The sequence below is a fragment of the Scedosporium apiospermum genome, assembly GCF_000732125.1.
Source record: "Scedosporium apiospermum strain IHEM 14462 chromosome Unknown SEQ_SAPIO_0110, whole genome shotgun sequence".
Classification (NCBI taxonomy): domain Eukaryota; kingdom Fungi; phylum Ascomycota; class Sordariomycetes; order Microascales; family Microascaceae; genus Scedosporium; species Scedosporium apiospermum.
The window spans coordinates 2209904-2224722 of record NW_015971811.1 but is presented as its reverse complement, the minus strand read 5'-3'; the positions used below and the strand labels follow the sequence as shown (position 1 = coordinate 2224722).

Below are 14819 nucleotides of genomic sequence, written 5' to 3'. Positions count from 1 at the left end.
TACGAAGTAGAGCTTTCAAGCTGCCCCTTTAAGGCTGCAGTTTGATTCTACCCTCCTTCGGTTTTCCTCGCCCGCATATCTTGTCAGACCAGGGCAGTCCTTTTCGGTCTTGTCCTTCCGATTCAGGGAATCTCGCGCCTCCACCATGAAAGTCCGAGGTCTAAGATTGGACCCATCAACTTATTCGCCTGCCATTCAGGGCATCCTTGACAGACCCGTCCCTGTTATCCGGTTCGAGTGCTAATTTGAATACCGCGACCCGAGTTTCGGAATCCCTGCGAACCCGTGTTCTAGAATCCCCACCTTTAGACTTGCCTTCGTAATGTTTGGACCCTGGTCTGCCTGTCTGCCTGTCTGCCACCAGCCTGTGCTGGTTCTCCCATGGAAGGACAATGTTGGTTTCATCCATGGACTGGCGACGTCATCGTTGTTCACGCTGAAGAGAACCTTCCAACAGGGTAGAGAAGCCCATTGCCTACATATCTTATCGAACACGTCCTGGGTTCCCGAATTAGACATCTCTGCCTGCACAGTTGCGCCCTGAGAGGATCGCGCATAGGAGGCCCCCGACAGACGCACCGTTCCTTCCAATCTTATTCTGCAGGCGAATATTACATGAAAAATTGAAATTGATCAATGTCAAAGTTTACTTCGTTGGAACATATGGGCAGGCATATATGTCTATCTGCCACTCTGATGCATACGCACACCTCGGGTCCTCCGTTGAACTTCAATCGCAGCAAATCGATAAAGATAGCTGATTCTTGAAAGCATACGGACTCGAGAGAACCCGAACAATGCAACGCTCGGTAATGCCATTTCTTTTTTTGGAATTCCAAATTCCCAAGTTGCCCCCTCCCCTGCTCACATCGGAAGGAGTCCGTCCCGCCCCAACGTCCAGGCAACCTGAAACTTCTCATTGCATAAGATGCCACCTGCCAGCCCTAACCACCCTCTTCCATCTTGACTGGATATCTACGAAAGGGGATGAATACAAGTGAGAGTGTGGGTGCCAGTCAAGTCCCTCTTTTCCTTTCCCAGCCAGCTTTTACGCGCCTTTCCGCCATACCTCCACATCAATGATCAACAAACTCATGTGCCAAGAAGTGTGGGATGCATGGTAGAATTCGTTTGGGTAAACCATCGATCTTGCTCGTGAACACTCATCATCGTATTCTCAATTTCGAACTTGCGCACACTCCAAGCCGCTATCACAATGTGACCCAAGTGCAGGCACACACTCGTAGAATGAAGCTTGAGTTTGTAAAACATGGTGAACACGCGCAGATGGAAACTTTACGGAAAGGTTGAGAACATATGCATGTTATTGAAGTATCTGAAGCCGAACTAGAAACATTTAAAGGACAAACTTTTGTCCTGCTCCAAGAAGCCGTGACCTGAGCCGGTACCCACCGCGCCGTGAAAGACTCTCCATAAAAACAAACGCCAAACCCATAAAACCTAGCCGAGCTTTGCACTGAAGAGATTTCAGTTTAGAGCTCAGACCCGAATCACAATGATTAATGTTGCGTCCAGTCCCAATGCTAGCTGTACGGATGAGCCGTCATCCGACGAAAAACCGGTAACCGAAACGGTCAGAAAGAGATCAATGAGAACGAGAAAACGAAAAGAATAAAGAGACGAAGAAAGTAGAACAAGTTGTCGCCCTGACCTAATGCCGCCTGTTGTCCCAGAAACGCGAACGAAGGGCATTCGAGTGGCCAATGTTGATGCGATACTCGTCTAACAAAACTGAGGTTGGATGAGCTCGAGAATGGCTGAGAAAGTGCAATGAGGGCAGGCGACACTAGTGATAAAATGCCCCCAAAACAGGGTCGCTTAATTCACTTCCGAAAAGAAACAGGATGCTACGAGGACGGAAGGACGGCAACCGAAAATGAGAAAGAAAAAAAGAACGCCTTTTAGCCGTGGCATTTTGTGCTTGACGGTCTTAGAAGAGGACGTCGATCGATCATAAACCATCGCGGTTCGTTAGGTGTTGAGATGAAGGGAGGGAAATCGCCTGTATCCCGGATCTAGAAGACAGGACGCCTCCGCGCAATGTCTTGCGCAGGCGTTGCAGGTCTATGTAGAAAGGGATATCAGGAGGGTCGTGATGGTAGGAGACGCGTAGAGGGTTGCAGTGGTTAGAAGTTATGGCATGGATGGCGTAGCATGATATGGGCCCTCAGATTTGGCCCTTGATATCTACTCTTTGGAAAGCGGCAGCCTTCGGGCCTTCGAAGAGCCCTCCGGCCTTTCCGGAAAGGAACACGATCGATTCACCTCGCTCCTCCAGTAGATGTTGGCCATTGTGGTCAACAATAAACTGGGCGGCGTCTGCGTCGGACTCAAAACCCAACTCCTCGGTGATAAATCTTAACTTCACATCAGGTTTATATCTGGGGACAAGGTTTGGGTTAGCTCATGTTGCTGAGAAAGAGGGCAAAAATGAAACTAGGTGTAAATAGGGACGAGAGTGGAACAACGTACGATTTGCAAATATTGCACAGAGCGCTAAGACGCTCGCGCACGACGAACATATCCATAAGGTATGCTCCCATGTTTGGAGTGTCCAGGTACAGCTGGAAAAATCTGTGATAATTTCCAAGTACAAGGGCGGAACGGACTTCAAGAGCATGCTTGATGGGCGGCTCCTTTTTCTCTGCTGGGGTTAGATCTGCGATGGCCTCAATGAGGCCAGTGCGATTCGCGGTGTGGATAAAATACAAGATACGATACGCCTTGAACTCGATGGGGTTTCCCTTCAGGCCAAGCTGATACAGCCATCTCAGCTGTGTCTGGCACTGATTATACTCACCGAGGTCCCCCTTTTCCAAGGCTATCCGGGCGTGGATCTCATAAACCGAAACAGTGAACTCATTCTTGATCCGTTGAACTGTCAGGTCCTGGCGCATCGACTTGAACTGATCGCAAATATACGAGTAGTTGCTTTCCTTCCTCCACTTCTTCTTGAGAAGATCCAAAGTTTGTCGAAGGATGTACTCTGGTCGAACTTTGGACGCCACGGGCGGAGCCGTTAGACGGAGATACCGCTTCTCCAGGTCCTGACAGGTTCCAACAACAGGACCATCCGAAGGAGGCGGGCTTGGGCTTCGATAGGTCGATTTGTAGCCGCCTTCGAAGCGACGGAGGCGCTTCTCTTGTTGCTTCTGAAACTTACTAGATTTGGAAAGGGGCTCATCCAGGCTGGGGCGCTTCTCTGGAGCCCGAAAAGATACGCGGTCCTCCAAGGCATTTCGGGACTGGTTAGTAGATCGCCAGGGCGGGGGTGGTGAGGAACGGGTGTCAACAAGCGCGTCCGATGACTTGCGTTTCTTCGAAGTTGTGTCGGGCAAAACAGATATCGAGGGGGGAGATGCAGCATTGGTGGATGGGGATACAATACTCGTCTGCCGCCTTAGCTCCACCTCGCGCTGGTCTCTTATTAAGGCTTGGGGGAGGGGCATGTTATCCCAGTTTAAGGTGTAGAGCTGGCCGTTGTCTTTGGCATGAGTGATGACTTCCTTGAGCTTGGCTTCGAGCTCAGGTTTCGCAATGGTAGAATCATGATTTCGTTCAAAAAAGGTTCTCTGGACGTATGAGCGGACCGAGTCCGGCCAATCAATCTTCTGCTGTTGCGGGGGGTTCTGCGCGCTTGAAGGAGCCTGGGCCGGTGCTGGCTGCGAATGTTGTGCTATTTGTGAGGGTGGTGGGGGGATGTAGCCGTAGTGTGCCACAGGCTGCGAAGCTTGCTGACCAAAGCCATGCTGGACCTGCACGGGGATGAACGCAGGCTCTGAGGAGAAAGTTAGTTGATCAAGTCCAGAATATGCTCGCTCCGGGTTGGCAAACATACTATTTGGGTAGGCGTAGCTCATCGTCGTAGTAGTTGTCGAAGGGTGGCCTGCTGTTTGGGGGGTGGCAGCCTGCCAACTTGGCATCATGGTGGCGGTGTCTTTCAAGTTTGCTGGATGGAACTAAGGTGGGAGGATTAGCATGACAATAAATCGAGGTTCACTTGCTAGGACCACTGCGATATAATCAAAAGAGGTATCCTAGTAGACTTTGGTTGAGGAGTCTTGATGGATGTAAATCTGGTCCAGGAAGAAGTGTTCGTGTTGGGAAGATTTTGGAGAGGGTTGGGAGACTTCGGGTGTGGAGGGTGAAGAAGGGCAGCGGCAATAAGTGCCGATGATGAGCCGCTGACATAATCCTGCAATCTGCAACGGGGAGAGAAAGGGGAAATTTGTGCAAATCATTCGTGGTTTTCTTGTTAGCGGTCCGGCAGGCCTTTTGCCAGTTGGCGTAAGCAGCTGCACTTTACCCAAAGCGGCAATTTTATCGAGATGTATTAATCGGGGAAAATGAATGAGAGGAAGAAATAGCTGGTGCAACCGGATGTACTTCGTAACAAGTACAAAGTTCATAGTCGAGAAACCTGCCAGGTGCAATCAGGTGGCCTGATATTCTTCCCCTCCATCTTGTAATTAGAAGTTGAACTTGGCCGACGTCAATCTACCTCTGTGGGGTTTGAGACGAACAGGGCACTCCAATGGGCATGAACCAACCTAACCACCACCTCGTTCACATTCTAGGCTTTCTTCACGAGACCTCGCGCCGACAGACTCGAGTTCTAAAGGCGCCACATCAGACATGACGGATGTTTCTTAAAAGTATAGACCTCACCACCGCACTTCGCCCTTCGTATCTCCCCGATGAAGTGCTCCTCTTTGTCCAGGACAATGTTGGCCTCTATGAGGGGTATGTTATTCCACGAACAGTCGCCTCGCTCTCTCGTGCCGGGGCAAGGGCTAACATGTCGTCACGCGTCCTAGGAAATACAAACTTCCCAATCATCAGAATGGCCAGGTCTATCTAACGTCTCATCGAATATGCTACGTAGATAGGGATCAGCCACGGAAATACTCGGTTGCCTTGGAACTGAAAGAGGTTGAGCGCTATGAGTTCTACGTAAGACCCTACACATTTTTGCCTCGCCAAAGCGGAGAGGGATAGAGGACGAGGGAAACCAATAAAAGACCATGCCGCTAACAATATTTTCTTCGGTAGGCCGGCTTTCTTAAATCTTCGGCGAAGGTGACCCTGGTGCCGAAGCCGCCAAAACGAATAAAAACGTCAACCCCAAGTTCGTCGCTTGGCAGCCGCGTAAACAGTCCACGATCCCAACAGCCAGAGTTGCCACCCGTTACAGCTGCGACTTGGGTGTGCGTCATTTGCAGCTTCTCTAACCCGGTTCCTTCCAACTTTGATCCTACCACCGCGACTGCACACACGCCATTGCCTCCATGTCTTGCATGTGGCATTAAGCCGACTCTTACACACGTGCTAAAAGCTGCCATCTCGAATGCGAATAGTCGGAGTTCGACACTGTCAGCTTTGAACGCAGCGACCCCGACCCTGTCTCCCCGGCCGATACCTTCAAGTCCAAAACCAACGGCTCCTGTGCTCAATCACCGTTCCTCGAATGCCGGCGCAAGAGGTCCAGCTGCCGACACTGGTGCGTCGTTTGAGTGCCCCCGTTGCACATTTCTGAACCACCCGTCACTTCTTTCGTGTGAGATGTGTGGTGCGCCGCTCATTTCTCAAAATGCTGCAGCGTCGATACCTTCCGTTGTAGCGAGGACGGAGTCACCGGGACCGGTGCTAGTTAATGGGCCTTCGAAGTCCGACACGTTGAATCGCATCAAAGTGTCCTTCCGCGGCGGCGGTGAGAAGATATTCTACGAGCGATTAAAAGGAGCCATGACCCAAAGAAAATGGCTCTTGCATGGAGCGCCCCCGATTCCGAAGGGCACTCGAGGCGGAGACGAGACCACTTTGACAGCTAGACCTGGACCGGGAGCTGATGGAAGGCCCGTGACCAAAGCGGCGGGCATCGCGGCACTCGAACAAAGGGGACTGGATATGCGAAAGAATAACGAGCTTGTGATTGGCGATGCGTTTGAGGACCTCGAGTCCCTGATGGCATCCGCCAAGGAGGTCGTGGCGCTGGCGGAGCAATTCGCGAGGCAGGTTAACGGCACGGGCGGCGGCGCCGCTCTCGAAGCCAGTGCTCTCGTAAATCAGCTAGGCCTTGTGACAACCAAGGACATCGTCGGCGGAAGCAGTTCCGAATCCTTATATCTCTCCGAACTCGCCCGCAACCTCGCCGAGTTCTTGACGGATGATTCCCGCGGCGTGCTGAAGAAAGCGGGAGGAATCATCAGCCTTGTCGATCTCTGGGCCACATTCAATAGGGCGCGAGGGGGCGTCGAGCTGGTTAGTCCCCGCGACTTTGAAAAGGCGGCGAGAATGTGGGAGACGCTCAAGCTGCCGGTGAGGCTGAGGACATTCAAGAGCGGCGTCATGGTGGTCCAGAGCCACGATCGTACTGACGAGACTACTATCGCGGCCATATTAGAGTGGGTGCAAGACTTGCACGAGTTTCCTCCGGAGAAGGAGGTGTCGTGGGATTGGCATCAGTTCGGCGTCGGTGTTACGGCGCAGGATGCGGCCCAGCGCTTCGGTTGGAGCCTTGGGGTGGCTGAGGAGGAGCTCGAAATGGCGGAGGAGAAGGGGGCGCTCTGCCGAGAAGAGGGCATAGAGGGTCTGAAGTATTGGAAGAACTACATCGATACTGGTGATATAAAACTTCCAGATCCTGAAGAGGACATGGCCAAACAGTTCGAGAGAGCCCTACGAGAAAGCGGTATCCTATAGCTGCAGTTGGCACACATGTGGACGTACAGTCTACGGCTCAAGAGGCGATAGCGAGTAGATACCATTATAGAACGCGGGCGTCATTGATTAATCCCATCCCATATTTAACGGAATATCGACGGAGAAGAATTCCTCTGATCTGATGCCATCAATTGTGACGATCCAGACATGCGCTCACAGTACTTCTTCATGCCCTGCCGGCAAGATCTCCAAATCACTGCAAATCCACGGACGAAGTACAACCTGCCTCTCGTTCGCCGGATAACTGCGCAGTACCTCCCCGAATCCATCTGAACGACAAGCAACATGCGCGTTTGATCGTCGGGCGGTGGTAACTTCGACGAGGCGTACGTAGATGGATTCCATCAAGAACTGCAATTGCCAGCAGTCTACCTCGGCAGCACACGGTCGTAATAACGAATTGCAGTGTTAGCAGCGGAGTGATTATGGTTGTAGCCCGTAGCTTACACTTTCGACACTTTCGCACGCTGTGTTTAGGCAGTCGAATCGTTTTTTTTCAGCGCCTGCTTCAACGAGCTTGCGTCAGCAATTGCGTCCTTCCGTTTACGTGGAAATACGAACACAGCACTTTTGAATTCATCAAACTGACCTGCCTCATTTATAACGAGCATTAATCCACGGCTCTTCTGTCTGCCCATTGCAAATGCACTGAATTCCCAACTGGGGTGGCGCAGGTCGTTCCATTTATTGATCAATTGATCCCTAGAGGAGTACAAATCAGAACTCAGCCCCCTCCTCTCCAACGTACTCACTTTCTCATCAGCCTCGGATCAGCGCGTTGACCGGACTCCTTCTCGGTCTCACACTTTAGACATATCATATTCAACACATTCCTTAGGAGAGGTAAAAGATGCGCATCTCCGAAAAGTTCACACCGGAGGCAATGCTCGGCGCCCCGCGTCGAAGCCCAGCCGTGCCAAGCCGGAACGGGACCCTCGCGCTCTACACAGTCTCCACTTACAACTTCACCGAAGGGAAACTGACCAAGGAGCTCAAGACGCTAGAGATCAAGACCGGACGCTCCGAGGTGCTCTCGAGCGACGAGAACATCACCGAGGCTCTCTGGGTCCCCGGCAGGGATACCGAAGTGGCGTATCTGCAGAAAAAGGATAAGGGCCATACGGAGCTAGTGGTTGTCGATGTGGAGAGACGGGACGAGAGTAGACATGTGGTTTTCGAGTTCGATGCGCCCGTCAGCGGATTGAAGCTTAAGCCTCTGGACGACGAGACGTTGGCGTTCGCTGTTGCCGGGCTTGTGGGTCCGGATGGGAAGCTATATAATGAGACGACGCAGGAAAAGAAGGGATCGGCTCGGATATTTGATAAGCCCCGAGTCTGGGTGGTAAGAACGTGTTTGCCACCTCATAGATGTAAATCCTTTCTGTCGCATATGCTGACCTGATCTTTTCTCTTTTCTTCTCGCAAAGTGGGATTCTATCACGAAGGAACAAAAGTATACCCTTTGGTACTCTCAGCTCACCAGACAAAACGACCGCTGGACCCTACAAGGCGAACTCAACGACCTTCTCCAAAACACAACTCTCGAGATCGTAGGGGTCTACGACGTAGACGACGTCAAAAACCACTATGACCTGAGCACCAAGGGCATCCTATTCAACGCCTCGTCCCTCGGCCCGGACACCGACGTTCGACAATGGGACTCTACTCACGTCTACTTCGCGCCCCTCACCTCCTTCGCCGCTAAGACGACCTCGCCACCTCAGAGGCTCCAGATGGAACATCCCCTCCGCGCAGGACGATGCTCCAACGTGAGATTCTCGCCCGACGAGTCCCTCGCCGCATTCGTCTATGAGTCCTACGAGAACAGCATTGACGCACGTATATTGCTGGGCCACATCGACGCCCTGGCCGTCATCGACGTTTTCAAATTCATCGTCAAAAAGGAGCCCACTCTTCCCCCTTCTAGTTTCGAGTTCGGCAGCGAGCGCGACAGTCTTCTTCTCTCCACCCTGGCATGTGGGCGCACGACTATCCAGACCCTCTCACTTTCGCAAGATGCAGTACCCGAGACTATTTTCAACAATGGCTCGGCCGGGGCGTACTATCCCCTCGTCGAGGGTCAATGGGGGAAACTCCTAGTCTCGAGCGCTAGTTTCCTAGACAGTAGTCTCTGGCAGATTATTGATACCAAGGGGGAGACCGAGCCTGTGGTCGTCTCGTCCTTGACGAGGCACGGCGCCCGCTTCGGGCTGACGCATGCCATGGTATCGGAGATTTGGTACGAGGGGGCTGATGACAGCTGTATCCATGCTTTTATACTTCGTCCGAGCAATTTCGACCCTACTAAGAAGTATCCTTGGGTATTAATGCCCCATGGCGGACCTGTATCTGCATGGAATGATGCCTGGAGTACAAGAGTCCGTTGTATCCCGCGTCCGATTGAAACGTACAACATTGCTAATCCTTGCCCATAGTGGAACATAGCACTTTGGGCCGATCAAGGCTATATCATAGTCTGCCCCAACATTGCCGGCAGCGTAGGCTACGGACTTGACTTTACTGCCCGTACGCTCCTCCTTGCCCCCTTTACCGTCCTATCTTCGATCTCTCAATCTCTCTAACCTCGCTCGTACATGTCAGGAATCAACGGAGAATGGGGTGGAGCTGCCTACAAGGATCTCGTCAACCTCGTCCAGTATGTCGAGCAACTCCCCTACATCGACATCACCCGCGCCGCCCTCGCCGGCGCCAGCTTCGGAGGCTACATGGTGAGCTGGATCTTCGGAACCGACCTCGCCAAAAAGGTAAACTATCTCCCCTTCCCACTGGGCCAACCTGTGTTTTCCAAAAACATGACTTCTACTAACAAACCTAACAGTTCCGCTGCGCCATCTGGCACGACGGCATCCTCCACCTCAACGCCCTCGCCCTAACCTCCGACTTCGGCCTCCCACCCGCCCAATTCGGCAATCCCCCTCTCGCATGGGACCCTGCCACCGCCGAACAGCTCGACAAGTGGAACCCGGCCCGGCCCGACCGCCTCGCGAGGTGGAAGGACGCACCCCCGACGCTCTTCATCCATGGCCAGCGTGACTGGCGGTGTCCTCTGATCGAAGGGCTCGCCGCCTACCGAGTCCTCAAGTCTCATGGCGTGGCGAGCAAGTTTTTGACGTTCGAGGACGAGGGTCACTGGGTGCTCAAGCATGAGAACTCGCGTGTGTGGCATCGGGAGGTGTTTGCTTGGATTGAAACTTATGTTGGGAAAGGTCCTACGCCGGACTATTAAGAGGCAAAAGCTATTTATTTTCTTCTGCAGACTACTCTTGGAAATGTATGTATGAGGAACTTTTAGCCTTGGATTTCCTATTCTGTATGATTATGCTGGCTATGCAAATGGTATTGAACAAACTGGGTGCTTCCAAGCCAGACATATGAGCTCAAGAACAAAAACAAGATGCAAAACAAAGGTATATGCAGGTATTTCATGGCCCATGACGGTCGTAAAGAAGTTTGGGAGATGCATGGAAAATCGCAAAACGTAGCCGCTTCCTTGACAGACGCATCATGACTTGAATAAAAAAAAAAGCAAAAGCAAAAAAAAAAAGAAATGCAAAACGATCCTCCTCACCAAACAAAACACACCACACCTTTGCGATACCAAGACGAGACCAATACCGTCATGGCCAAAATGCCACCAGTCCGAGGGTATAACCATTCAACCCAGTTTCAAGTCAGTCATCCACTTATTCGTCATCGGGCTTCTGGTCGTCGTGGTCCTTCTTCTGCTCCCGTTCCTCCTGTTCCTTCGCTTCTCTCTCCTTCTTTTCAGCCTCCTCCTTTTCCTTCAACTCTCTTTCTTCCTTTTCCTTTTCTTCCCTCTCTTTCTGTTCCCTTTCCTCCCTCTCCTTCTTTTCCTTTTCCTCCTTCTCCTTCAGCTCCCTCTCTTCCCTCTCTTTCATTTCTTTCTCCTCCCTTTCCTTCAGCTCTCTCTCCTCCTTTTCTTTCTTCTCCTTCTCTTCCCGTTCCTTCTTCTCCTTTTCCTCCTTTTCCTTCAACTCTCTCTCTTCCCTCTCCTTCTTTTCTTTCTCCTCTCTTTCCTTCTGCTCCTGTTCCTCTCTCTCCTTCTTTTCCTTTAGCTCTTTCTCCTCTTTCTCCTTCTTCTCCTTCTCTTCCTTTTCCTTTAGCTCTCTTTCCTCCTTCTCCTTCCTTTCCTTCTCTTCTTTCTCCTGCTTCTCCCTCTCTTCCTTTTCTCTCTGCTCTCTTTCCTCCTTCTCCTTCTGTTCCCTCTCCTCTCTCTCCTTCTTCTCCCTTGCCTCCTTCTCTTCCTTTTCCTTTAGCTCTCTTTCTTCCTTCTCTCGCTTCTCTTTCTCTTCCTTCTCCCGCTGCTCCCTCTCTTCCTTTTCTTTCTGCTCTCTCTCCTCCTTTTCCTTTTCCTTCTTTTCTCTCTCCTCTTTCTCGCGCTGCAGCTGCTGTTGATGCTCTTCCTGCTTCTCCTGCATAGTCAACAGAATTAAAGTTAGTCGGTCAATCTTGCTCGCCATCTCGTTCACCCTCGTCTCCATCTGCGAGAGCACCAAGCTCCCGTCATTGGCCGAGCTCTCCTTGGCGTCCGCCTCCGCAGATTTGCTGTCCGCTGAGGACGGCTGCTTGTGGAGGCTCGCCCGCAGCGTATCCTCCTGGCTGAAGGTGGGGCCCCTAAAGCCGGCGAACTCGTCCTGAATGTTCCTGCAGCGGATCGACTCATACAGCTTGATAACGCCGACAATGGGGAGGTGGGTGATCTTGAGCAGGGCGATGCGGCCGGCGCGGAACTTGGTGGCTGAGTGGAAAAACAAGCGAAGGGGTCGGAAGATGATGAGGGAAACCAGGTTCAAGGGCGGCAGGAAGTGGGTCAGGCGGTTGCTCGTGGACGCCTCGAGCACATAGATGCTGTAAACGAAGAGGTATTCCGACCTAGCCTGGGTAATGACGCGGGAGAAGCTATTGGACAGCATACCGGTGAGGGAGCCGGTAAGGAGGAAGGAGCTGAGACAGATGAAGAGGAGCATGAGCGGCGGGCCGAAGACGGGGTCAATGTCGTCCATAATCTCGATACCGGTTCCGCTCGAGCCGAAGAAGATTTTGGTAAGAATCATGGTCATATTCGCAAAGGTAAACGTGTTTCGCCCGACGAGGGAGAAGGTAGTAAGGAAGCCGCAGTAGATGATGATGACCAAAATCATGAATTTGACAAAGTCTTTGCCCATCTCCTTGAAGCAGGGAATCAGTGTGCCCCAGTAAGGGCTCAAGCTAAGGAACGAGCAGATTCTAGGCACCATGAACAGAGCTTCCAAGGCGAATATGTCAAAGGCAACTTCGACTGCCTGCTGATTATGCGTGATGATACCAATTATCTCTGCGAAGGCAGGTTAGTGAACCATCTTCCTGCGCCTAGTGGAGTAAATGTGGAAAAAGAACAAGAAGGAAATAACTTACTGAGTATAGCAAAGGTGATACCAAGGCTAATCATGATCATGTCAAATACGTTCCAGAGGTCGGAGGTGTAAAACATGGAACCGGCATCGTTCCAGGCGCTGATCTCATCGTACAAGAATGCGGCAAGCCAGATGTAAAGAACATATTCGGCGCGAGTAATGACGTCGACGTCACGCTCCACAAGTACGGTGTAGTAAATAGCCATGAAGCCGAGGAAAAAGACGATCTCCCAAGCCTTGAGATATTTAGGGACACGCAAGCGGGAGAAGGGGTCAGCCGTTGCAGGGTTATAGTACCTCGGCTTCTTGACGGCCAAGACGTCGAGTCTGTCCCAGAAAATTATATCACCATTCCAAATGGCGGTAATAATCTTCTGGACAACGGCTTGACCGAGGAATTCCTTGGAGTTTGAGATGGCGGCTATCTCGAGGGCATTGAGGCCGCGGAAGGGTGCAGTTGGATCCTCTTCCACTTCCTCACCCTCCTCAACACTGAAACTGGCCGTCAAACGCGAGAGGGATTGCAAAAGTTGACCGCGTTTAACAGAGTTGACAGTGGTGGCCATGGACCGTCTGCCGTAGGAGCCACCATTGGAGCGAGGAAGAAGAGGAGAGTGTTCGGTACTAGTGGACTCCTCCGGAATGGTGTCGGGAATGGGTTCGGGTTCCTCGAGTTCGGGGATCTCGTATAGACAGTAGTCTACTGCTTCTCTCTCGGACAGACGAGACAAGAACCTCCAGGCGACGATCTCACAAGCATGTGCGCGAGACGCGCTGAGGTCGCGGGTCTTGTCGTCGGCGACATAGTGCCATTTCAATGCCCTTCATAGAAACCAGGTCAGCATCAATTGAAATTTACGGAGAGACGCTCATCTGAAGGCCCGCTGTGTTGAGGTGAGATCGATCGGGGTGACCATAAAAGATGCATAGAAGTGGGGGGCAATGCGTTCTGCATGTGCCCCACTACCACTAAAACAGAACCTGCCTCGTGATGCTGCTCGCCCTAGCTACGAATGGTGATGGTGATGGGAAGACGTGAAAAGGAAGATGTATCAAGAACATACAGCAAGGCATTCACGATGGTCGGATTGGAGCAGTTCAAGGCCAGATGGTCGACTAGCGAACGAAGTTCACTTGAAGAAGTCCTCAACTGCTCAAACGTGTGCGGCAGAGTGATAATAGCAGAGAAGTAACTACAAGTGTTAAAGACGTGTCAGTATAGAAAATAAATGAACCAAATTCTAAGAGAGGGTAGAATTGACTAACCGAGAAAACTTCTTGATAACATCTCGGAAGCTATCGCCTTCACGAATGTCAGGCAGCTCGACATAAACAAAGCCAGACGGGCCGGGAGACGGCGCTCGGGGCGCCGGTAGCTTCTTTAGCTTAACGCGGATGGGCATAGTTCCTCGGTCGGGGCAGGTTTTCTGAGGCCAAGAGGAGGTTGTAAATCCTCGACGAAGAACACGTCGATGTTGCTTAAGAGAGGAGCTGTGTTGAAGGAGAGGAGGAGCGGGGGAAGAAGAATGAAACAGACGAAGGAGGAGCGGAGGGGATCAAATTGATGGCAGCTGGAGACGAACGATCACGGTACATTGCGACAAACAACCAAGGCCAAGGAGAAATTACGAAGTACACTATGTACAGTCTGATACCGGTCTTGGACGAACTAAGTCGGCACAATCGCTGAATACGTACTTCGTAGAAGTAGTAGAGTACTACGGCACTATTCCCAAACCAAGACCTCGTCAATTGAAGATGGAGTGTAGTGTACTTTGTTTGATGTGTGTGGATTCCAGGCGGGCAAGGATCATACATAGATAGCCTGGTCAGCCAAGACCCTGGTAGTTCGTGCTCCATCCTGGACATCATTGCATGTGGGGGTTGGGGAAGCTACTAAGGATATTGGATAATATTGGATTGAACAAGGCATAAAAAGGGTCTAGGGTGCCTGCCCGTGGTCATGTAGGCGCCCGCAATTACATCAAGCTGGCCAGGAGCAGGAAGTGATGGACAGGCGGGTTACCGGGCTGGATCGATTGGCAAGCTTGATTGGCTTGGAGAAGGTCGCACAGCAAGCACGCGGCGAGATCGTGGTCATGGATGCCTCCAATGGCCAATTGACATCTTGGCCACGAGAGGAGAGAGGGGAGAGAGATGGCGACAACCCCTCTGTTGAAGGCTTACATTATCTGTACATTAAAGTATGAACTTGGTAGTAAGTAATTACCTTAGTATTCGTACTTTGCACGAAATACTTGTGGTTGGTGGCTGGACTCTGGAGCGGGGTTTCCAGAGAATCATTTCAAAGTTCATAGCTCAATGTCCAAGCCCATGTTCAATGCTCCTGCACAGCACTGGACTTGAGCTGGCGTGTGCGCGGTACAATGCCGACGTCGTGCCTCCTGACTGTCGCTAGGCCAGGCGTACTTGTGCACAGCCTAAAAAAAAAAAAAAAAAAAAAAAAAAAAAAAAAAGAAAGCCCGATGCTCATTCTAAACTAAATGGAAAGCACAAAATGTGGACTCACTGCGGCAACCCATTATCACACTAAAGTGCGGTGACCCGAGATAGTTCGAAGTTCAACATTCGATATTGCTTGCTCGACCGCACAGCCGTTCATTCGTATTAAACCGGCTT

At 51.5% G+C, this 14819-nt stretch overlaps 4 protein-coding genes across 4 annotated transcripts; 2 read left to right on the top strand and 2 right to left on the bottom strand.

Moving 5' to 3' along the window:
• Nucleotides 1-2188: 2188 nt before the first annotated feature.
• On the bottom strand, nt 2189-3947 carry SAPIO_CDS7540 (Uncharacterized protein; the record flags this gene model as incomplete). The annotated part of the gene is made up of 3 exons (XM_016789384.1): nt 2189-2402; nt 2494-3799; nt 3860-3947. 3 exons carry the CDS (start codon nt 3945-3947, stop codon nt 2189-2191), a joined length of 1608 nt encoding a protein of 535 aa, XP_016641211.1.
• A 716-nt stretch (nt 3948-4663) lies between these two features.
• Nucleotides 4664-6723, top strand: SAPIO_CDS7539 (uncharacterized protein; the record flags this gene model as incomplete). The annotated part of the gene is made up of 4 exons (XM_016789383.1): nt 4664-4764; nt 4839-4974; nt 5379-5521; nt 5646-6723. The coding sequence occupies 4 exons, from the start codon at nt 4664-4666 to the stop codon at nt 6721-6723; spliced, it is 1458 nt and encodes a 485-aa protein (XP_016641210.1).
• Nucleotides 6724-7594: 871 nt separating this feature from the next.
• On the top strand, nt 7595-9991 carry SAPIO_CDS7538 (Oligopeptidase family protein; the record flags this gene model as incomplete). The annotated part of the gene is made up of 5 exons (XM_016789382.1): nt 7595-8086; nt 8220-9065; nt 9180-9270; nt 9346-9509; nt 9584-9991. The coding sequence occupies 5 exons, from the start codon at nt 7595-7597 to the stop codon at nt 9989-9991; spliced, it is 2001 nt and encodes a 666-aa protein (XP_016641209.1).
• A 457-nt stretch (nt 9992-10448) lies between these two features.
• SAPIO_CDS7537 (uncharacterized protein) lies at nt 10449-13582 on the bottom strand (the record flags this gene model as incomplete). The annotated part of the gene is made up of 4 exons (XM_016789381.1): nt 10449-12100; nt 12181-13001; nt 13244-13372; nt 13446-13582. The coding sequence occupies 4 exons, from the start codon at nt 13580-13582 to the stop codon at nt 10449-10451; spliced, it is 2739 nt and encodes a 912-aa protein (XP_016641208.1).
• Between the last annotated feature and the right edge of the window lie 1237 nt (nt 13583-14819).